The following is a 24,586-nucleotide window of genomic DNA, read 5'->3' as shown; positions in this document are numbered from 1 at the left end:
ATATGTTTGACTCACTAAGATCCACTAACTACGAACCCATTGTAATCGTGACTTTTTGCCCTCAGACAGGACAAAGGGACGTACAGTAAATAAAATTAATTATAAACGTCAGTGGCTCGATCACTGAACATAAACAAGTTCGTTATCTTAAAACTTTACCGGTAAAACCATGACGCATTCTGTTTTGCTTGCTCGAAGTTCAACCGATTTGCATATTGCAAGAAGCGCGAAAGTGCAGCCATTACTTGAAAACAAAGACACTTTAAAATCTATAGTCTAGTTCCTTATAACGGAAGATAGTATGCAATCGAAGTAATATTTTCCATTTTAAAATTTGCATCCTTCCCACCTGAACGCATCCCATAAAAATGTATTGGAACATGAAATAACAATAAAACTATTACACAAACAGTCTTCGGGAGTTGGAACAATCGCAACTTCGCTTTATGTGGGAACTTCTGAAATATCTCGCGCTCTCGAGGAAAATTCCAGAATATACCGACACCCGGGGTGTCGTACGTGAATAATTTAAATGTTAATAATTGAATTAATTTCTTACTCTCATTTCAAAATGCTGTTTCTAGTTCACAAGTGGGGATTTGACATTTTATAAGTTTGGAATAATTTGTAAACGTTTTGAAAGTCGGGTTCTTTGTAAATCGTTGACAAAGAGTTTCTTTCTATGATCTTGCCCACTAATAGTTTCATTAAGCGAATCGCGTTGTGACCGCTGCGAATGAATCGTACATGGGTTTTTTTATATCAAAACAGTTTCTTGATTGAAAAGAGTGTAACGTTTATTTTCACGGCAAACTAAAAAAACTCAACGCCAGCACTAGTGTGCATGGATTTTGTGCCTGCGGCGGCATTGCCACGGAGACCCCTCAATAGCGCCTATTTGCTGAGCTTGATTACGTACAACACGTGATACGAGTTCTCTTTTAGAAACATAATGCCTACTCATGTTATCGATCATGTTTGTGATGAGATTTTTGAATTTATAACTGAGTATCGTATATCTGACGTTGCTCTTTGATATTTTATAAAAAACTTATAAAGCCTACTTAGAAATTCCCTTGTAATTAATTTTTAAGTCTAACTATAATATTTATAGAGCACAAAAAGAGGAGGTTCAGGAAAACGGTAGGTACTCTTATTTTATTGTATTTTATAAATGTTAGCAGGCTGTAAGTGTAAATATAAAAGGACATGCAACAAGACCAAACGATAAACCATTCGTCATATTATGACCAAGGCGCATCCAGCTAGCTCACATGAAGTCGATTTTCAAGACATTCGACAACACCCAGTACCCACGTGGGAGTACTCCAGTAATGCGATTTCCAGACATGTGCTGAATGTAAAATCGGTTCTGCGAGATGACAGTCTGTGGGTTTACTGCTCAGACCTGGCTATGTATTCTCATTGCATGCGCGATGCATGGCTGAGACGAACTCATGAACATACCACTGTAACGTGACCTCAAGATCCGTAATAACTAAGCGTGATCCGAAAACGCTTTTATACTGGTTTCCCCAGATATCTACCCGATGTGGAAACCTAATGATTGAAATAGTTTTGGTCTAGCAGGGATAGATGAAAAGATTGCTCAAATAGAATCGGTTCAGGGACAACACGTAGCCATTTTATCGGCAAAGGAAGTCTGATGATCTGCCAATGCAGCGATTTAGTTTAATCAAATATGTCGTTGCCTTTACGGACATCGGAAGGACAGGAATAAAAGTACTTACATCGAGTTTACTATTCGTAAATGCAACTTATTAGCATTTTCAGCAGCTACGCGCGCGAGTTGGAAAAAACAACAAAGGAACAACTTAATAATAGTTTTTGAAATACATAAGTGCAGGTAAACAGGTTTTGGGCATTTTTATTGTACTTGAGTACGAATACATTGTTATTCCTGGATAACAAATACATTTTAAACACACAGTATGTCACAATCAACGAAAAGTATATGAATTAAAACTATCAATGTTGTTACGCTCCATATAAACATTAAGTCACCTCAGATTCCTTGACATTAAAATTAAAATAACAATGTATTTAAATCATGACAAAGACCATAGCCCGTATTCAGCGAAGGGCACGATGCGCAGCCGGTCGATATGGCTGATTGCGTTGCGCCATAGCAAATTGCTCAACTTAAATTGTATACAGTTCTTTATGAGAGCACAATAACAAATATGGGCACGATTTGTTATAAGACGCGGACCGGTTTGATTTTGTTTGACACTTCATTTGCTATTTCGAAAGTGGTTACCTACGAATAAAGATCTGTGGCCAATTGTAATAATACTAGCGAATTATTGCAGTTTACTCTACAGTAACCAACATGTCTGTATAAAGATAACCTTAGAAATAAATTAAAAGTGGACTATTCACTGTCTCGGACGAGACTCGAACTCGCGTCTCTGGATCACTAGCACCGCTCTACCAACTGAGCTATCGAGAGTTCACTCGATGATAGCGAATATTTCGACTATATCACTCATATGTGTCTAAGGAAGGCACCCACTCGAGACAGTGAATTTTCCACTTTTCATTTATTTCTAAGCTTTGTGATATCGTTTGTGCAGTGCACGGAACTAGCCAACCTATCGTTAGTTATGGATTTCCTTCCCCCTGAAGCTGAAGCTTGCTGAAGGCTTCCCATTTATGGCTGTGGACGTATTTGTGCAGATGTGGTGACTAAACTTGTGATTTCGAAGAGATAATATGCAAATGGGTTCAGTAAAAACCTGATTATATAAAATAGTATAAATACATACATTATCTTCCTTTTTTATAATATGACAGAGAGCACTAAAAACAGAGAACAAAATAACCTAGTCAACAATATAAATAAAACAATTGATAATATTGCAAAAAAATAACATACCATTATTCCCCTTTGAAAATGTCTCGGATGCAATTTTAACTTAAGTGAAGACTTGCCATTTCATAAAAATGCCAATTCCACCGACAACAGGAAAATAATACAGAAGTCAATGTGGAAAGAATTGCGAATAAGACGATATCGAATGCTTACCTACGATATTAGTTATTCAGAATGACTCTGTTTTCTTCAAGAAACTCCTTGTACCAATACCGCAGCATAAAATTTTACCTACATCCTTGCATACTTCAAAAGGTATCAACTGAACTGTTTTATCTAGATTGTAACGTTTGCGTTCAATTGTTTGAATTGCAAATATCGATAGTTTATGGTTTTGCTATTGTATTTTGCGTACCAGTATAATACAATCCAACCATTTTTCATGGAAGAGTGTACGATTTATTTTACTAAAGATTGTTGGTAACAAACCTTCTGTAAACGAAGCTAGTTCGTTAACATTTGCTTTTATGGAAAGTTTGACAATTCGCTTTAGTACTTGTGGATGACAACTAGTGGCATGCTATAGTTTACTTTAAGGTAAGTATATAAATAGTATTGTATATGATGGTTTATCACTGGACACTTCGAAATAAAAAAAAAACATTATTCCTGCACTGGAAGTATTATTAAGGCGGGATTCAACCAGAGCATTTTTGTACTGCTGCACAGTGCCGTACACTGGTGAAATCCACCCTTTATACTATAGTATTGTTCACTTCGCTTGGGTACGGTACCAGCTGTCATCTCAATACATGTTTGAGATTGTATGGTCATCTCCATAGCCAAGTATATTTTACAGAGCTTGGGTGCGGTGTCTCCGGTCCCAAAATATTATAACGTTAAAAGCTACATATACTGACCCCCCAATGTGCATCAATGCAGTTATTAATAATATTAAATTAAAATAAGATAAATAAACACCTACCCTATATGCCAACTAAATCCATTTTATGCCAATAATGCCTTACATCATTTTGCAAAGAACTGATACTCTTCAAACTGCTGGATCGATTTCTGTGAAACATAGGTAAAAACCACCGCAAGAAAACTCTCTTTCACGTAAAAAAAAACTCCTCGAAAGCGGCCCATCCGTTGGAGAGCTACGATGCCACTGAAAGACAGACAGACAGCCAGGCATTGGCGTCAAACATATAACCCCTCTCTTTTTGCGTCTGGGGTTAAAAAAAAAACATGCAAATATCCATTCAAACATGCCAATAGATGTTGATAAATGCGTCTAGTCTTTAATATGACACGTTGTGAAACCGCTCGTTATTTTTATAAAATATACGTTGAAACGACCGGTCGCGGTCACCTTGCGGATTGAGCTCTTCCTTTATTCGGCCAACATTTTGCCCAATCTGTGTTATTGACTCGACGGAGCTGTGACATTACTGAACTGTTTGCATCAATTGTTTATTTAATGCCAAAATTACCTCATTAACATCTTTGCTTAGTTCAGTGACCTAAATATGTATTCAGTTATAGTTCGATCTGAACCGTACGCCTAAACGGCAATAAGCATAGCACAGGACCAAGGCGAACGACGTTTTTGTCATGGATTGCAAAGAAACATACAACCCGCCTAAGAACGGCTGCAACTTTATGGGAGTCACGTGCTTTTTTGCCCATCTATAAAAAAATTGTAAACTCTTTCATACTGTAGTTTCCTGTCTGTTCGTGCGCTATCCCGTATTTACTGGATAGCGCACGAACAGACAGGAAACTCCAGAGTACGAAGTTGGTAGAAGTAAAGGGTTCAATTCAAGTTAATCCACTGCGTGTTACATGTCATAGGTAGCCGTGCCAAAAAACGAAGACAAAAATAAAGATAACGGAATGGTGATGTTCTTTAATGTTTAATTATACTTGGCAGTATGATAATTTGTTTCTTTTTTCATATTTCACTGCTACCTCTAAAATTTTTGTCCGCTTTGCGCGTTAAATTCGTATTTTATGTTCTTATGGTGTCTCGAAAAATACTGCATTTGATTTTAACATTATAAGCAAATAAAAACTTTTTTTTCTATTTATACATATAACTAAGATTTTTTCTAGAGGCCCTGCACAGTATGGCGCCATTTCTTTTAAAACAGATGAAAATTTATGAAACTTAGCAGCTCTTTGGCTCTTGTTCATGGTTCATGTTCCCAATGTGTAGAATATGATAAATACATACGTGGTTTACGTCTCATTATTGGTGCCACGTCTATTATAGGGGTATTTGCTATAGATAGTTCAAGTAATAACCAGATGAAGGGTAAGCCTCCGCGAATGTGAAGGCGAGGAAACAAGGGCAACACATCGTCCCCAACACAGCCGGTTACGGTTTGCCATCTATAGTGACGGCTATTGGAATAGTGAGTTAGTTATATTATTTCGCATTGAAATAATCCCATTTTCTTGTGGTAGGTTATGGAAAACGACCGACCGAAACTGTCATACATAATCTAAAACAACATATTTACGGAAAATGTAATTTATCGTACAACAGAATAAATAATAAAAAGTATTTCACTACTAGACCAGCGGTTGAACAAAAATAGGTTTCGATAATATTAAAGTTTTTTCTTTTTTGATATGTCATTGGGAGTATGTTAAATAATACTTTGGTAAAAAGTTAGAAATTTTAAGGTTGAGCTTTCGGTTATATTTAAATATTTTAATTTTTGCTAATAACTAAGTAAATATAGAATTAAAGTTAAAGAAAACTTTAGCATATCGAATAACACTTCAATTTATGTACAATTTTCAGTTTTTAGAAATCTGGAACAGCTGCTTTCTGGTAAACGTAAAAACACGAGTTATTTTGTAAATATAGAATTAGAGTTGCTGATATTGCAAAATTACGATATTATCGATCAACTTAGTATTCTAGTAAAAAGTTAGACATGTAGACAATGTGCTTGTCTAGATATTGATTTCAGGTTAAGCAGTATAGCTAATATTGAATTAAAGTTTGTAGAGTTAATAATAATCGATCATCAACAATGATCTCAGTTACTAAACAAAAATTTAGAAATATAAAATCACGGCGACACTCATTACTGATATGTATATTCCTTGCTTATATAAATACGTTACGTTTCAAACGCGCGGCAAGTTTGCGCGCGCCGCGCGCTGTGGCAGGAGGCAGCGAACAACGGTAGTGGGGAGCGGGGTGCCCTTGACTGCGTCTACGGTCCATCAAAAAAATTCCTAAAGCGTGTTTTAAATTAATAGCAATAGAAAATTGTTATTTTGTTGTTACTATAATAGGTATTGCCCGCGGTTTGGTTCACGTAGAATTCGTTATCGCGTTACATGAATATCATTTATTTATTTAAACTTTATTGCACAAACAAAAAAAAAAAACACAAATGGCGGACTTAATGCCAAAAGGCATTCTCTACTAGTCAACCATTGGGTCAAATAGAGACAAAAAAAACACATTCTCATACAGATGACCACCCTTCCTTTTACCATTTTAAAAGCCAGTTGCAGCTTTTCTTTCCCGATTTTTTTCAGATGTTTGGACTTGGTATTTTCCTCGCGATAGTTATTTGTTTTAAGGGGAATGTTGTTGTTAACCGCTAATGCTAATATTGATAACCGATAGTTATATAGAGATACGTTATAAGGTATATGCACCCTCATGTTATTTATTTCTGATAAGAAATAAATGTAAGACAAAATTCACAGTGATACATTTCAAGTAGGTTGCCTTGTAAGATTGCGTACGGATAGTTTTTTTGTTTGTTATGTCATCGTATGATATATCAAATGAAAGCTTATTTGAAAGTTGCCGTATTAAAAAAGTTGGTCCAGTTAATGGTCGCCTAGATTAACCGATTTTTATATAAAATGTAGGCAACCATGGACTGGACCAACTTGTTAAAAAGGCAACCTAGTACAGTTAGTAATATAGTACCTGGGCGACCGAGCTTTGCTCGGTTATAACTATTTATTGTAATATGGTGGTGATAATCTACATAAACTTAAAAAGTAAAATGTGAACTGACAATTATTATTATTTACAATCGATTTTAACCTTACAGCACTTGTCACAGAGTAACGCCATCTATTGTCGATTTCTCTTATTACATAGGTCATTTTTTATTACTAAATTAAACTTGTGTAAAACAATAAAAATTAAAAAAATATATATAAACTTGAACATATAAAAAAAAACAAAAGTTAGTCACCGGGCGAGATTCGAACCCGTAACACTCGTTTAGCAGTCCGCGTCTTAACCCGCTGGACCAGACGGACAGTGGCCGGCAATACGAAATTAGTGACCATATTCTGCGTCGAAAGAAAAACGCATGAAAACTCGAAAACACGCGTTTTCCCAAACATAAGACTAATCTAGATAGATTGTATACCCCCAAAAACCCCTATATACCAAATTTCAGCGAAATCGTTAGAGCCGTTTCCGAGATCACAGAAATATATATATACAAGAATTGCTCGTTTAAAGGTATAAGATAAAAGTTAATTAGTTAGTAAATTTAAAAATTATGTAAAACGTAAGCTTATCTCTAAAGCCTATTATAGCACACAAGACTACATGAATGATGAAACACCGTGGGATTAAGTGTGATTGTAAAGAATGAATTATTTATTGTTATGTTATTAATGATGAAATTGATAATTCAATGTATATATATACCGTATTTTTTGACATTTAGATTTTATTCTAGAAAGGTTCTAGACTAGTATTTTTATACAATTTTGATGTTTGACGATCTTTTTGTGAAATTCTTATTATTAAGTTTACCATATCTATACATAATAGTTCAATGTTTTTTTTAGAACAATAATAACTGCATCAATAAATTGCTCTGATATTTAGATTAAGAATATATTTGTAAAATTTGACGATTTAAAAGTGCTTGTTGCTACGCCTATTTGAATAAAGAATATTTTGACTTTGACTTTGACTTTTCTTTTGATATATCATGTGACGTTTTCGTTTACACACTAAAAGCACAGTGTAAAAAGTAACAGTGGGCCGACGCCTTTGATGTTTGCGTAAATGCCGACACCGCTCAAGGTCTCCGTACCTACCTAGGGTTATCACAGACTTACACAACTGCCCAAAAGAGGATGGAAATGTTTTTAGTTTTCATGTTGTATGATGTATGTGTACTAATTTTACAAATGACGTCCATTTTGGAAATAAAGATGGCGGACGTCACTTTTTTGAAAAAGTCGTCATGGGTGTTGTTTTCTGGGTTTTTAGGGGTGTGGATTTCAAAAATGGCATCTATTTTGAAAATGGCGGACGCTACTTTTTGAAATGGGTGGCGATGTGTGTAGCCGTGATATCAACCACCTTTAATTCTAAAATGGTCTCTATTTTTGAAATCTGCACCAACAAGAACCGCCAAAATTGACGTCATTTTTGTAATTGGAACCCCGAGGAACCTCGGAGATGACACCCATATCGATTTTTAAGAATAATTAATGTCCGCCATCTTGGATTTCAAAATAGACGTCATTTTCGTAATCGGAATCCCGAGGAACCTCGGATGTGACACCCATATCGACTTTTAAGAAAAAATAATTTCCGCCATCTTGGATTTCAAAATGAACGTCATTTTCGTAATCGGATCCCCGAGGAACCTCGGAGATGACACCCATATCGATTATTAAGAAAAATTAATGTCCGCCATCGTGGATTTCAAAATAAACGTCATTTTCGTAATCGGAACCCCGAGGAACCTCGGAGATGACACCCATATCGATTTTTAAGAAAAATTAATGTCCGCCATCTTGGATTTCAAAGTAGACGTCATTTTCGTAATCGGAATCCCGAGGAACCTCGGATATGACACCCATATCGACTTAAGAAAAAATAATTTCCGCCATCTTGGATTTCAAAATGAACGTCATTTTCGTAATCGGATCCCGAGGAACCTCGGAGATGACACCCATATCGATTTTTAAGAAAAAATAATGTTCGCCATCTTGGATTGCAAAATGGACGTCATTTTCGTAATCGGAACCTCGAAGAACCTCGGAGATGACACCCATACCGATTTTTAAGAAAAATGAATGTCCGCCATCTTGGGTTCCATAATGGATGTCATTTTCGTAATCGGCACCCTGAGGACTTTCAAAAATAATGAAAACATCAAATACTACATGATACATATACAAACAGAAGCAAGAAACAATTTCTTGCTTTTTAAAGTCTTATACTACTCATAATTTCTTAAAATAAGTTATAAAACATGTCCGCCATTTTGAATTTGAAAATTGATATCATAATTATGATATATTTTTGTTTACACTGAGACAAATAATTAGCACATGTCGTATGAAATATTTTAATTGTGTGTTTTTTTTTATTTATTTTTATACTACGTCGGTGGCAAACAAGCATACGGCCTGCCTGATGGTAAGCAGTATCCGTAGCCTATGTACGCCTGCAACTCCAGAGGAGTTACATTCGCGTTGCCGACCCTAACACCCTCCCACCCCTCGTTGAGCTCTGGCAACCTTACTCACCGGCAGGAACACAACACTATGAGTAGGGTCTAGTGTTATTTGGCTGCGATTTTCTGTAAGGTGGAGGTACTTCCCCAGTTGCGTTCTGCTCTAGATCTGGAATGACATCCGCTGTGCTGTGCCCTACCACACAGAGCCAGATGACATTTACAATGCCCATTAGGGTGGTCCTTATATATAATATAATATAAATATAATATAAATTCATTTATTTCGACCAACTTAGGATCATATTACATTTAACTTATTATATTTAAACGTAAGATTAAAATTTAACTTAAACTAAATTAAATTAAGTCAAATATATCTACTCATATTTTAACCTATTCTGGAGAGGCTTGGACACCAGTACGTGAATCATATGACAGTGATTCAGGCACTGGCAGTCAAATCTCTCCGCAAACGCTCTCAAGATGCCATTGGAACTAGCCCGCACCCTGCGCACCAGGGATGTGCAGCGTTTCCTCATTGTAGTGTAGAAACAGTCTACTCTGGCCTCCGCGAACATCCCCGACGCACTACAAAACCGAGGTAGTCCCATCAGCACCCTGAAAGCGTTGTTATACTGTATACGAAGAGCGTTGTACTGTTTTTGCGTATAGCACGCCCACAGACTAGAAGTGTAAAAGGTTGTACAGAATGCTCTAAAAAGAGTCTTTTTCACCTCAATTGAGCAACTAACAAATCTGCGGGCCACCATATTCGCTCTAACACACAACGCTCTCCGTTCCCTTTCAATGTCAGCATCGTCTTTCAAGTCAGAGGTTACTACATGCCCAAGGTATTTGAATTGGTTCACCCTATTCAGTGGAGTTCCGTTTAGCTTAATAGGTGGTACTGGTGGCAGTTCTTTACCTCTAACTTGAAAGACCATGCATTCACTCTTCTTGACATTATACGTCAAACCATGACCGAGTGCATATTTCTCACAAATATTTATTAGCTTCGCCAGACCACAAGGAGAGGCACTCAGCAGCACCATATCGTCTGCATAGCTAATATTATTCAGACAAGTATCGCCAATGTGGCATCCAATAGTAGTGCTGCTGAGCTCCTCTAAAAGTTCATTGATATACAGGTTGAAGAGCTTGGGCGAGGTCACTCCTCCCTGTCTCACCCCACACTCCAACCTGTATGGCTCCGAATAAGCGTTCGACCATCGTACTACATTCCTCTGGTTAAGGTACCAGTATTTAAATATTCTACGCAGCTCAACTGGCATTTTCGTGTTCTTTAACTTCCGCCAGAGGACATCGTAGTTGACGAGGTCAAACGCCTTCGATAAGTCGAGAAAGCATGCATAAATACACGTGCCTCTCTCTGTGTAGTGCTTGACAGTTTCCTTAAGACACAATATGGCAGTTTCCGTAGAGAGTCCAGGCCTAAAGCCGAATTGATTTTGATGTATATCAAGGTAATTATCCAATTGTGTACTAAGCAAACTGTCCAGCACTTTAGCTACCACTGTCGCTAGCGAGATCGGTCTGTAATTGGTTTTATCACTTACATCACCACCCTTATCCTTGACAATTGGTACTACCACAGTCCTCATCATTGCCTCAGGTAAGTACGCGTGACTAATGCAGAGGTTGTACAACAGAGCGAGCACCCTCGGCAAGTGAGGGCCTGCATACCTCAGGTGTTCAATACTGAGGCCATCGTGACCAGGAGATTTTCCACGTGCCATAGATTTGAAAACCGCGATAACATCTTTCGCTGTAAATCTAATTTTGATCTCCTGTTCACTCAACTCCTCCTCCAGTAATGAACACTTCAACCTTAAGGGTGACGCCACAGTAAATTGGTTTTGAAATAAACTGGCTATACACCTATGATCACTTATGCCCTCAATACTTGCAGGAAGGCCAGGTTTACTGTTTAGGTTCCTCGTGGCTTTCCAAAACCCACGAAAGTCACGCTTAGAATGATGAGATGCAAGGATATCCATCCTTATCTGTTCAGCGTGTTTTTGACACCATTTTAGCTTCGCTTTAAAAATACCTCGGCTTCTCTGCATCTCATCATAATAATAACCTGACTCCGGTCTCCCATACCAATTCCACAACCTGAACTTCTCCCTGGCCTCCCTGTGCGCCTCGCTGACATGTTCGTTCCATCCAATTACAGTTTTCCTTTTTTGCGAGCGTTTATGTGAGTAACTCGTCGAGGCGGCATCGCATAAAATATTAATTATAGTTACATATAGACTGTCAATAAGTTTTTTGTGACCAGCCTCATAACAATGACTATCACAACACTTGCTAAATTCGCATGGGAAATCAATGTTACTAAGTCCCTTCTGACAGATCTTAGTATATAAACTAACTTGTTCGGGTTTTCTCTCCCCCCATCTCACTTTGTCAGCCATCGGTTTGACGTTACGGTTACACATATTTACTTTCTCTATATCTAGGTTACATTGTATAAACAGAGGAAAATGATCAGACCACAGTACATCATATTGTATATTAATATTAGTTATACTCTTAGTAGCGTGCTTTGTAGTTAATATGTGATCCAACCACCTTTTAGACCCATTTGCCTCACTAATAAAACTATACGTTCCCGAGTTTAATCCTAATAAGTCGATATCCGCACACGTCCAGTCCTGCTCGCGGCAAAAGTTCAACATCTCCGAATAAAATAGTTCATTTGGATGGGCGTTAAAATCGCCTAAAATATATGCTAACTCAATGTCCTCATTATCTATAATCGCACTCACCAGTGATAGGCAGTCTGTGAAATCCACCAAGTTGCCCACTTTGTTCGTCGGCATATATACGCTACACACTATGAACGACTTCTCAGCGATAGTAATACGAATGGCACACACACGCGGGTTATCACACCTCACTACGGATACATTATTGAATATACTTTTGTTCCATAGAAGCGCCACTCCTCCGTAAGGTCGGCCGCGCAGCATGTCGCACTCAGTATCTATAGCCGATGTACCTGTGTACCCAAACGCACCATCTATGTCGGCCAAGTAGGCAATTTCGTCCTTTCTCAACCACGTTTCCTGCAGCGCGATTATATCCGACCTTTTACATAGCTGTCGGATTGCCTGCACCGACCGCTTAACATTCTTGCAATTAAAGCTAACTAAATTAAGACTTCTTGTCATCTAGTAAAATACATAGGCCGTCTGCAGCTCTAATGCTCGTATACTTTGACCGAAAGTTTGTAAATCTTCTGAATATAATATTCTCAGGCCAAAGTTTACTATCTAGAAATATGGGTAATTTACTTTCAGGCACAAAAAACTTATATGCGTGGTAATGTTTTTCTTTGCTAGTCGTAATTTTATCTAGACTTATATGTACGCTCGTTTGCTCAAATATATAGTCAGCTATATCTTGCTCCGTAGTATCCTTATGTACCTTTGTAATAAATATAGGAACATGTTTCTCGGCCGCTCGAAACCTGCCAGGTTTGTCACCTGAGACACCTACTCTTCCGAGGTAACGATAGGTATTCTTTTGTTGTTTTTGACGTCCCGTTGGCACCGTCTTCCACTCTCCGTCAGTTTTAAGAATGTCAACAAAAGACTTTCTATTCGCGTTCTCTGATAAAGGCGATATATTGACATGTGTAGCGGTATCGATCAGCTGCTCAGATAAATTGCCGGCTATTGACCCCTCCGTGTTATCAGTACCGGCCGTACAAGCCTTCCCGCTCCCTTCCTCCGCTGCCAACGCCGCCGCCACCGCGCTGTCGCTATTTGTTGTTTTTTTTGGTGTCGGGTAGTTTATCTTGCGAGATTCCGTTGGTGTTTTAGAAGAAGAGGCAAGCAAGGAGTTGTTCTCCGGTGATGCATTTATCTGTGACAATCCCATGGGTCCACTGTCAAGGCAGGCACCTCGCTTTGTATTGACCCATACATTTCGATGTTGCAAAGCCGGCGATGAGTCAAGGGCATCCTCAGAGAATCCTTTCTTTATGTCTTTCTTTATGTTTTCAAGCTGATCAACTGTTACACATTTTTCTCTAAGATCCTTTACCTCATTTTGTAGAACCAACAAATCCTTTAAGAGTTTCGTTACATCCACACTATTAAATGTTAACGGAGGAAGTTTTTCCAACTGTCTAGCTACAAACACTGGTCTTGTGACGTGATCAGATCCCTTGAAAAAATTAATAATATCCTCTATATCTCGGTTTTCTTTCGCCTTGCCTTTACGTGAAATAATTCGTTTGTTGTCAGCGGGAAGAGATTCAAATAGTAATGTTTTTGATCTCTTAATTTCATCACTTTTAAACGACGTAACACAAATTCGTTTTAAACTATCTTCGTCCATGATCGACACTTTATTTTGCACATATGCTAATAGCTCGTCTATAACAATATTGCACGTATTGCATTTTACAATCGAAGCCATCGCGACGAACGCAAAATACTACCCGCTCAAAGGTGCACACATCCGCAGCGGTTAGATGCGCGCGCGCGACTGTTCTGTTATATGGCGAAAAAAAAAATTTTTTTGATTTTTTAACGGGGCACCATTTCTTTTGATTATTTAACATGAAAATAGGTAACAGTATTTTTTTCATAATTTTTGGACAATAATTAGAGGTCGCTACCGCAGCTTGAACTTTGTAAAATAAAATTAAACAAACGTATTACATGCAAAATCAGATTTATTGGAAAAAAAACTCTTTCAAGTGTTAAACATTGCAGTTACAATATCTAAAACAGATATCTTTATCAACTACACAATCAGGTATCCATGACACAACAACAACATAAATAACAAATTATGATAAAAGGATGGATTTCTGGGTGTTGGGGTAATTTTTTCGGAATTGTTTTACTATTAAAAGCAAATACTGTTTTTGGTCTTCATTAGTTGTTAATAGCTTATTGAGTTATTGTACTCCTCCATCAATGCCACTCCTCGTTCGGCGATGTCATTTACCACCCGCATGGATTGTACTATTTTTTTTGCCGCTTTAAAGTCTTCGTGGCGTTCCCAATTTTTAACATCTTTGCTCAAAAATCGTGATGAAATGCCAAGTATTTGGAAGAACCTTAAAGAGTTACTTGTCACAAAGTCATCAATATCTTTTTCCATGATATGCATCTAGACTTATTCTCTTGGGACAATACTCCAGCCCTTCATTCTTTAGTGCAATGACCATTTTTTTCTTATATCAATTGAAAGCTTATCGTCGAAAAATGCAAATGAAACAAGTTCTTCACATAAGTACCATAAATGACCTAAAAACTTTTTCAAAGCAACGTTGGCCATCGCCAGATTAATATTTTTAAAGGTTATGAGGTCTTTCAGCAGTTGCAAATCATTTCGTGGTGCAAATTGCTTAGCAGGTGCTTGGAACCAATACTTCACGTATATGACGACAGTAAAAGGACAAATATCTTTTACTGCTTTTTCTTCTCTTTTGGTCATTTTAAATTGATGCCGAAACATAAATAATTTTAAACAGTACATCGCTTTTGCCGTCCAACGAGCACGGTGAAGCCCAGCAGGCATTCTGAATGAGACTTCACTGTCAGGAATACCTCCCAAATAAATTATTGTGAGATTCAATAGCTCTCTATAATCATCACGCGGTTGGTATTCACGCAATTGATCCTGTGCGAAAGAAATCATTTCTGAAGAGACATTTTCAATATATTTGGCAGAGCTGGGATCAGAAATCACAGTCTTGTAATCCTTAGGATCAATATTGGTCCAATTCTTTTTGAACCTTTTGAATATCAAAATTTCTGGGCCACTAGATGGACCAAGGGCTTGATTTGCAATGGCTTCTAACATAATTTCGATTATGTGCTGTCGACAGGCGAGCCAAAGCATATCTTTTTCCATTTTTTGTTCTAAAATAACGCAGCATCCGTTTCGCAGTCCAGTGTTAACGGCCGTTGTGTCAAAACAGAAACATTTAACTTTGTCACTTAATCCCCATGTTTTAACACATTTTCTTTATTTTTTTAAGTTTCTGCCACTCTTTGAAGCGGTATTCAATTTTGGCTATTACATGTTTCTTTAATCTTGTTGGTATTGCAGCTTTTTCCCATATGGTCAAGACGGAATGGGCAGTCGCCGTCGCAGACTCTCTTATAGATTTTTTTTTTCAACGGTTTTAAAGTAAAAAAACAAACTTAGCACTTCACGTATTGAGGGCAATTTTGTTTGCTTCAAATTTGGTGTTAACTGGCCTATAAGCCAGATGTTAGTTGTATTTCGCGTTGACAAGCGTATTCCACTGCTTGTAGACGCCATTGCAACACTTTACAACTATACGCTTGAGGATTACGTGCACACTCTCGCAATAACGAAAATGGACTGAAGATCGTTCCACGCGGTCGCGTCGCGGGGGTGTGAGAGGGGGGTGGAGGACGCGTCAGTGCATCGCTAGTAGGCAATAGTACTTGATTTCATTTAACAACTCAAAATTTTATAATAAAAACGCACGAATAAATAGTTGGCGTTATTCATAAAATTGTTATTTTTTTAATATTTTTCAAAACTGTGACCTTCGGTAGCGACCTCTAAAACTAGATAAAAAAAATAAAAAAAAATTGTGTGGAAATAACTAATGCTAAATAACAATTTGAAGGGGTGCCCCATTTACTTTTCAGAAATCGAGAAATAAGGACCACCCTAATGCCCATACCTCTCTTATAATGCCTGTGCTAAAAATGTGATTGCGAACTACCTGCAATAACTATACAGTACCTGGGCGACCGAGCTTTGCTCGGTTATTTGCTCGGTTATAACTAACTATTTATTGTAATATGGTGGTGTATAGGTGATAATCTTAACTACATTCTTTTACTAAATTAAACTTGTCTAAAACAATAAAAATTAAAAAATTATATATAAAATTGAACATATAAAAAAAAAACAAAAGTTAGTCACCAGGCGAGATTCGAACCCGTAACACTCGCTTAGCAGTCCGCGTCTTAACCCGCTGGACCAGACGGACAGTGGCCGGCAACACGAAATTAGCGACCAAAGAATAACGCATGAAAACTCGAAAACACGCGTTTTCCCAAACATAAGACTAATCTAGATCGATTGTTTACCCCCAAAAACCCCCATATACCAAATTTCAGCAAAATCGTTAGAGCCGTTTCCGAGATCCCGGAAATATATATATACAAGAATTGCTCGTTTAAAGGTATAAGATAATTAGGCATTAAAACACTCGTGTGATCTTTTTAAGAAACTCACTTCGTTCGTTTCCTAAGCCCACACTCGTGTATTTTAATGCCTTTTATTATGTAGCAGTAACATAAACTACTAATATTATGTTGAAAGTAAGTACAGGCGGCTAACACAATGGTAACAAAAGACAAAAGTTTTGAAAATGTAATTTTCATCATCGTCACTTGGCTGTACATTTGAGGGCCTATCGCGAACCACGTTCGACGTGTTACCTCTCTGTCGCACTTGTAAATTCGTACGTAAGTATGACAGGGAGGCAACACGTCGAACGTGGTTCGCGGTAAGCCCTCTGATGCCACCTCCATTAGTCTTTTGTACGCCGGTATAGCCTTCGACTCAATGTATAATCTACACTTTTTATGGAAACGTAGTACCTCCTTCCCGTAGAAATATTTAACTTTCCCATCACCAAGAAAGATTATTTGCTCGCAGTTATTAGCTGCTCAATTCCTCGTTTTTTCTCTGTTACTAAGTCAGTACAGTACACATATCAAACATTTTTCACTCATTTTGAAGTCATAATAACTTTTATTCTATGATTAAATTCATGTAATATCCGCATCTAATTTATGTGCACGATAAACAAACAAATGAATGATTTGAAAGAAAAGACAAACAGCGCTTGCGAAGCTGAGCGGGGGGCGCGGGCGGGGCGAGGTATCTATCGCTCACTAGGTCGGCTACGATAGGCTCCCGCGCGCCGAGCCGACATGTTGACGGACCAGCGCGGCGTGGTTATGAATTTCGCGCCTTTTTAAGTTGATTTTACTATTACAATGCAAGCTACACACAGATATTTCTTACTTTCCATAAAATGGCTGCATATATTATTTTATAGTAATAGACTTATCTCTACGGACTTTAATTCAATATTAGATCTTACAGGACAAAAAACGCATATTAATTGTAAAGCACATATCCTATTCTTCTAATTTTTTTCCTTGCCTATTAACTTAAGAATTTAGATATGATATTGTGGATTTTTCAAACTTTAATTCAATATTGACAAAATAATAAGCTAATTTGAGTTTGACAAAGTAGCACGTTGATTTTTTTTCTAAAAATTTGATAGCATAAAGCCTCATACATATTATAAAAGACGATGCTTAAATTTTGTACTTTAATTCAATATTCAAAATTCATCAATAAAAATACATAAATACCTTATTTATATCTAACGCTCGTTCTAAATTTTCTTCATATATTACAAATATGCTTAAAAATATGTCCCATAACAGATAAACATCACTTTTCACTCTTTAGAATTATCGAAACTTATAGGGCAAAAATCCGGTCCCACTATTGGTCTATACGAAGATGTCCACGTTCTAGACAAAGTCCTTCGAAATATGATCAATGTTGTCTTTGTTCAACAAGTCACGAAAGTGTAACCTAATAACCTATCTTAAATCTTACATTACAGTATCCTTAATCCCACGTTCTAGACAAAGTCCTTCGAAATATGATCAATGTTGTCTTTGTTCAACAAGTCACGAAAGTGTAACCTAATAACCTATCTTAAATCTTACATTACAGTATCCTTAATCCTAAATTCTAATGCCAAATAATTTTAACAGTTATGTAGATCCCGATGGATTATGTTACTTAGCTACGTGGAGTAGGGAAGCCCCGTGAGAACTCACAAGTGTCGGCAATCACATTTGAACAGTATATGCTACGTTTAATTTGCTCGACGCTTAATAATTTAGAAGCCTCGCACCGACTCTAATTACAGACAACACACTGTTTCTACCTTATGCCCGGTTATCGAACCCTGGCCTACGATATCTACGAAAATGTAATCAAAACAAGGTCCAATGACGCAATGGTGCGCAAAACGCGCTGACCTCGCTTAATTTATCGAGTGAACAGTGCACTCGGGGTCGCGCCAATCGTAAATTCTATTTCCGCGTCATCGACGTCTTGTAATGGCGCTGCGAGAGAGCACCGTAGTTTTGCATTTAGATTACAAATGTGCAACGTCCAGATACTTATGGCGCGCCACGCGGGCTGCAACACATCACAACTTCACGAGCCAGCGGTCAATGCATTCCAGAACATTCCCAGGACGCTGCCACCAATATCCGGCGCTCCTACGTACTCATTCCTTCCCGATAAATCTCTTTATTCGATCTAAGCGAATATCCGCTGACCGATCCAAGGATTCTTAACGTCCGCGCTGGCGAACCATACCTGATTTATTTCGAGTACTGAATATTTTCTGAGCGCGAACAGAGAATAAAATCGCGCATAAATCTGGCGATCGCAATCGGGGAGACTAGCGACTGCGGTGTATAAATTTCTGGAAACAGAATACACTGCACTTAGATTCTTCCGATTGTGCTTGTCGTATTTTATACCAACGTTATTGTAATGTGTCATAAAAGTTTATCGGGTGAGTCGTAAAAGAGAATCATCTCATTTAGCAGCAATTTGAGAGCCAATGTCACGTATGGACTTCAACAATGGACGTTGTAAGGCGGACCCGGCGCCGCAACCTGCCAAGCGATCCGTGAAAATCGAAGTAGGACATGCCACAGCCATTTAAGAAATCGCTTTCTCACAACGAATGGTGGAACTTAAAGGTCACATGAAACGGGAAGTGTCAGGTACTACGAGAAAAATAACGAACCGACGCCGTCAGTTTGTAAGCTTTAACGTCCAGTCGTAACATCTAATGTTATGATTACGATCTACATTAACTAGAAGATTATGAGTTGCATCATAGTAAATTTTTCAATGTTTTTAGTGGTTGCTACTCCTTGTTATTTTCTATAGCTTCACTTCAACTGGGTCTCGTGATCCTAGTGCCATTTGTTTAACTTGACTGCCAGCACTCTTTACAAGTGCCGAGTTACTTTAGTTTTAATGACCCAATTGCTACGCTTTGTGTAGTTAAGACACTTTCCTACTTTAAACGCCCTTGAAGATCTACAGAGTTAAAAGCTATTGTTATGCCCGAATAAAGGCGTATATACTACAGTACTGTTAATACGCCCGCTGTTATTGTAAACATGGCGTTTAAAATGGAACTGTATCAAGTTTATGTTATAGCGTCGTAATCGGAAGGCTTGTATGACAAAATGACAGTACTATGCGCACTAGATAACCCAACTTGATCTAAAAACTGATAGACTGACGTATGATTTGACGCACCATCGAGTTTGTCAAGGAGTTTCACTATCTGGATCCAAGATGAGAGATTGGATTGACTTGATTGGCGTATGTGAGGGTACGGAGAAAGCTCCGGTACGACATTGGGCTGACGATGGCGCTGGTGGGGCGCAAGTAGGTGAGCGTGTCGAGGTCGTGACGTCACGCGCTTTCTCTGCGCCGGCGCGGGTTGTGCAACGCGTACTTGCACTATGCCCCGTGCACCGGCTCATTATTTTAGGTTTGGATACCAGTTCTACAGAACAACTGAGCTAATTTAATTTATAATCAGATGCAAAAAGGCCATGACCTTCGACAATGGAGACAGTGCCTAATAAAATACTCCCCTAAAATACTAACCTTAAGGTTGACCGGTAGAGAATGCCTTTTGGCATTAAGTCCGCCTTTTGTACGATAAGTTTTCTTTTATGCAATGAAGTTTAAATAAATAAATAAAATATACTTACCAATTACTTCTACTAATGGACCAAGATAAGAATGCATGAATAGAAATGAAAACTTGTTGAAAGAAACATATAAGAAGTTAACTCCTTTCTTAGCTTTCAAACCCTTACAAAGTAATAAAACTTGACGTCGCTGTCTGGCAGGATCAGAAGGTAGAAATAAAACGCAGGCTAGGAAAAATATTTAGACTTAAAACATTAAAAAATGTAGACTCTTATAGACTCAAAAGCAATAAAAATAGTTTACTCTAAATGTCATTTTCGTACAAAGTGACCCATTTGTATTAGCATTGAGTGTATACTCTGCAAAGCGAACTTTGTTAGAACAAAATCGTATGATTTGCATATATTTTAAGTTCCTCGTAAAATCTTTAAGACTTTACTATGTAACTCATAAAATTCTTCAATCAGCTTATTACATATACATGATTTATAAGACGAGAGCAGGACTATACCTACACTATCAGTAAATGTTAATGAATCGTTCACCATCATATTAAAGTAAAACAATCACGCTTTTTTTCTGTTATTTACCTTTTGGTAAAGGCAAAATGTAACTACAATCATGGACATCTTAAAACACTAAATTAACAAAGATAAAATAAAACCACTTTAACCATTATGACAGCACTTAGATTAAGAAGAAAATAAAATGTCATACTTTAGTGAGATACGATTTTTCAAAAATAAACAGACTCCGATGACATTCAATTTGTCACTTGTGTGTCGTGTTAATCTCACCAATACAAGTACGAAAAATTTACTGAATGCGCAGGCTTGATTCTCCTCACGCCTCATGAATCATTCTATATGTACATTTTTTTTTACTCCAACATGTTTTAATTAGAGTCTGTGCGGAAAGACAAGAGTCGTGGAATATAAGGGAAGCAATACATTCTATGACTCTTCTTTTTCCGCACAGACTCTAGATGCCTAGTAGTTTCTTTATAAAAATAATAGTTGCAAATAAAATAAAATGATCAGTCATCTGTACCCTAGGAACCTAAATAGCCCGTATCTTTTTATGCACATTAGCCTTACCACGACTGCCTTAACAGTGTCAAACTGGCATATTCACTAACGTCTGCGTAACTTACTTTCTAATACATCTCGCTCGCACTAATATGCGAGTACGAGAATGCATAGAAAATAAGTTACGTACACGCTAGCGAATATGTCAGTGTCAAATTAGTGGCCGTAAAGTTAGATAGTCGTGTTATAAAAAAAACTACCAACTTTGGTTTTACTGGCACTGTTCGCTAATACTCGTACATTAACAAATAAGTCAGTTCCATCCATTTTAATAGTAGGATTCTGCTCACGTATTTATAGTCTCACTGGGTGACATGTTTCAGACTTCTCAGGGATTCCTTTTCAAGCTGAGCAAATGATATGAGCCGGTCGCGTACTGCAAATCATTATGTTGTAGTTAATGTCTCGTAGGTCTGTGTTCTTCTCTCACTCTCACTGAGGGTAAGCAAGAGCGAGATGGATGTGCGTACTCGGGAACGCGTATATCGTGTTTATGAATCATTAATTTGTTGTAAAAAAAGTAAACGAAGAGTTCCCTCAAAATTAAAATTGCGCACTTTTTAAATTGTTACAAAAGTACGTTTTAGACCTATGTTCGTGATTTTTAGGGTTCCGTAGCCAAATGGCAAAAAACGGAACCCTTATAGATTCGTCATGTCCGTCTGTCTGTCCGATTCTGTTACAGCCACTTTTTTCCGAAACTATAAAAGCTATACTGTTCAAACTTGGTAAGTAGATGTATTCTATGAACCGCATTATGATGTTTACACAAAAATAGAAAAAAAAAACAATAAATTTTGGGGGTTCCCCATACTTAGAACTGAAACTCAAAAAATCTTTTTTTATCAAAAAAAAAAAAATCATCGAACCCATACGTGTGGGGTATCTATGGATAGGTCTTTAAAAATGATATTGAGGTTTTTAATATCATTTTTTTCTAAACTGAATAGTTTGCGCGAGAGACACTTCCAAAGGGGTAAAAAGTGTGTCCCCCCCCCCCCCCCGTAACTTCTAAAATAACAGAATGAAAAATCTAAAAAAAATATATGATATACATTGCCATGCAAACTTCCACCGAAGATTGGTTCGAACGAGATCTATTAAGTAGTTTTTTTTTAATACGTCTTAAAATTAAAAAAAAAATCATCAAACCCATACGTGTGGGGTATCTATGGATAGGTCTTCAAAAATGATATTTAGGTTCCTAATATCATTTTTTTCTAAACTGAATAGTTTGCGCGAGAGACACTTCCAAAGTGGTAAAATGTGTGTCCAAAGTGGTAAAATGTTGAACAAGATCTAGTAAGTAGTTTTTTTTTTAATACGTCTTAAATGGTACGGAACCCTTCATGCGCGAGTCCGACTCGCACTTGGCCGCTTTTTTTCTATAGAGCAAATGTCAAAAAATCAGGATTTGAATCGATGAAGTCACTAGAGAAAATTCTCAAGAATTCTAATTAAATTTTTGGCAACCGTATTGTGATCTAAAAAAGCGGTAAGATTTTTCAAAAACTCCGCTCCTTGAATCTATGGCACCTTAATGTAAATTAGTAGTAGTAATAAAAACTACTTCTAGGGTTTCCACGTTGGATCTGAAATGTATGTGAAGATTCGTGGATCCGGATAACTTCATACATTCCAGATCCGGATCGCAAACCGTTACTACGTTACAATAGATAGTCGTAGTAGAAAAATATCAAGTGCAAAGGCGAATGCATCCATTTATAGAACTGGAAAATTGAGTAGATAAGCGTAAAAAAGAATTAATGTAGACAAGTGCAGCAACATGTACATAAAATTAAGTTGGTAACTTATTAAAATGTAGAGATCGTGACATTTTATAGACTCAAACGCATCGTAAGCTCTTAAGCCCGTCACAGACGGAGCGATAATATGCCAAAAGATATCTTATAGCAAGACATCTTACGATATATTTTACGTGCCATTTGACCGAGTCCATACACGAAGCTATGATATATCTCACGATATCTTATAGCAAGGTATCTTAAGATATGTTGTAATATTATAGCTAGGTATATTACGATATATTTTGGTATATTTCGTCTCGCAATGTAGGTGCTAGACATACAGCGATATATATTTTGGTATCGTTGGCGTGTGTGGTGCTTAGCTATACTTACTATAAGATCTGTCCGTATTTTACGGTATATTAATATATATATATATGACCGTTCTGGCCTAGTGGGTAGTGACCCTGCCTATAAAGCTGGTGATTCCGGATTCAAATCCTGGCAAGGACATTTGTTTGTGTGATGAACACGGATATTTTGTTCCTGAGTCTTGGGTGTTTTCTATGTATTTAAGTATTTATATAGTATATATATCCTTGTCTAAGTACCCACAACACAAGCCTTCTTGAGCTTACTGTGGGGCCTAGTCAATAATGTCCTATAATATTTATTTATTTATTATATTATCGCTCCGTCTGTGACGCGCTTTATGGATTTTCTCTGTGCTACGTACGTACTCTGGGCCTCAATATTGCAAATATCTCATCATATTTTACAGAGTTATTTTATTACGCCCAACAATAAACGACAAATGATTCTTTTATGTAAATTTCCGTGTCTGCAATTGCAAAGCTGCGATGCAAAACGCGAAAGGACGTGAATGCAATACTAATTAGATGCCTTGTGGAATGACAGGATGCTTGACATTTTCATCCATCAGAGTGTCAAGACTTGATTGCTTTTTATGTTAAAATAAGTAGGTACATTATAATAAGTATTCTACAGTTTTATAGTTTACGACATTACTTTTTTAACCCTTTAAATGCCACGCTTACCGTGTGCCGCATCGTGAACCTTGTCGAAATGCACGAAGGTTGATATTGGATTGTAGCCGTGAGCGTCAGGTAACGTCTTTGAGGGTTGAAGAATTACAAATGGCCTAATACACTGTCTTGACACACTGTCAAGACTTGATAGCTTTTCATGTTGAAATAATATATACATAATAATAAATTATTAATTTTTTTAACCAAATGAGGTAGAGATGGTGATATTTATGTATTTTATTTGTATGGCATTTAAGTCCGTTACTTTAGACATACCTAAGTACCTAAGGTCTGCGCGCTATTTGCAGAAAAAAATTAAGGTGACTGTGGGCAAGACCGGCATACTTTATTTATTTTTTACATTGGAGTATTCTAGCTCCGTTAATTATTCACTTACGTGACCGCTTGTAATCACATACGATGAAGAATTTCATATATAATAATTAAGCTATAGTGACAGATCATTTTAATCATTAATTAAGAAAAACAATAGTATTTTTAAAAATTCGGCGAGTAGACGGACTTCCCGTGTAGTTTAAGGTAAGTCCGTCTAGTA

At 37.3% G+C, this 24,586-nt stretch overlaps 2 protein-coding genes across 3 annotated transcripts in view; one reads left to right on the top strand and one right to left on the bottom strand.

Annotated features, from left to right (window-relative positions):
• Positions 1-24,586, top strand: part of LOC133521460 (ecdysone receptor) — a 378,815-nt gene that overhangs the window by 192,391 nt on the left and 161,838 nt on the right. The gene's annotated exons all lie outside the window — the stretch shown is intronic.
• Positions 9,819-13,839, bottom strand: LOC133521445 (uncharacterized). The gene has a single exon (XM_061856406.1). The coding sequence runs from the start codon at positions 13,771-13,773 to the stop codon at positions 12,502-12,504; it is 1,272 nt and encodes a 423-aa protein (XP_061712390.1). The 5' UTR covers positions 13,774-13,839; the 3' UTR covers positions 9,819-12,501.

The sequence above is a fragment of the Cydia pomonella genome, chromosome 9, assembly GCF_033807575.1.
Source record: "Cydia pomonella isolate Wapato2018A chromosome 9, ilCydPomo1, whole genome shotgun sequence".
Taxonomy (NCBI): Eukaryota; Metazoa; Arthropoda; class Insecta; order Lepidoptera; family Tortricidae; genus Cydia; species Cydia pomonella.
Note: the sequence above shows the minus strand (reverse complement) of the source record. Positions and strands in the feature narration are given on the sequence as shown.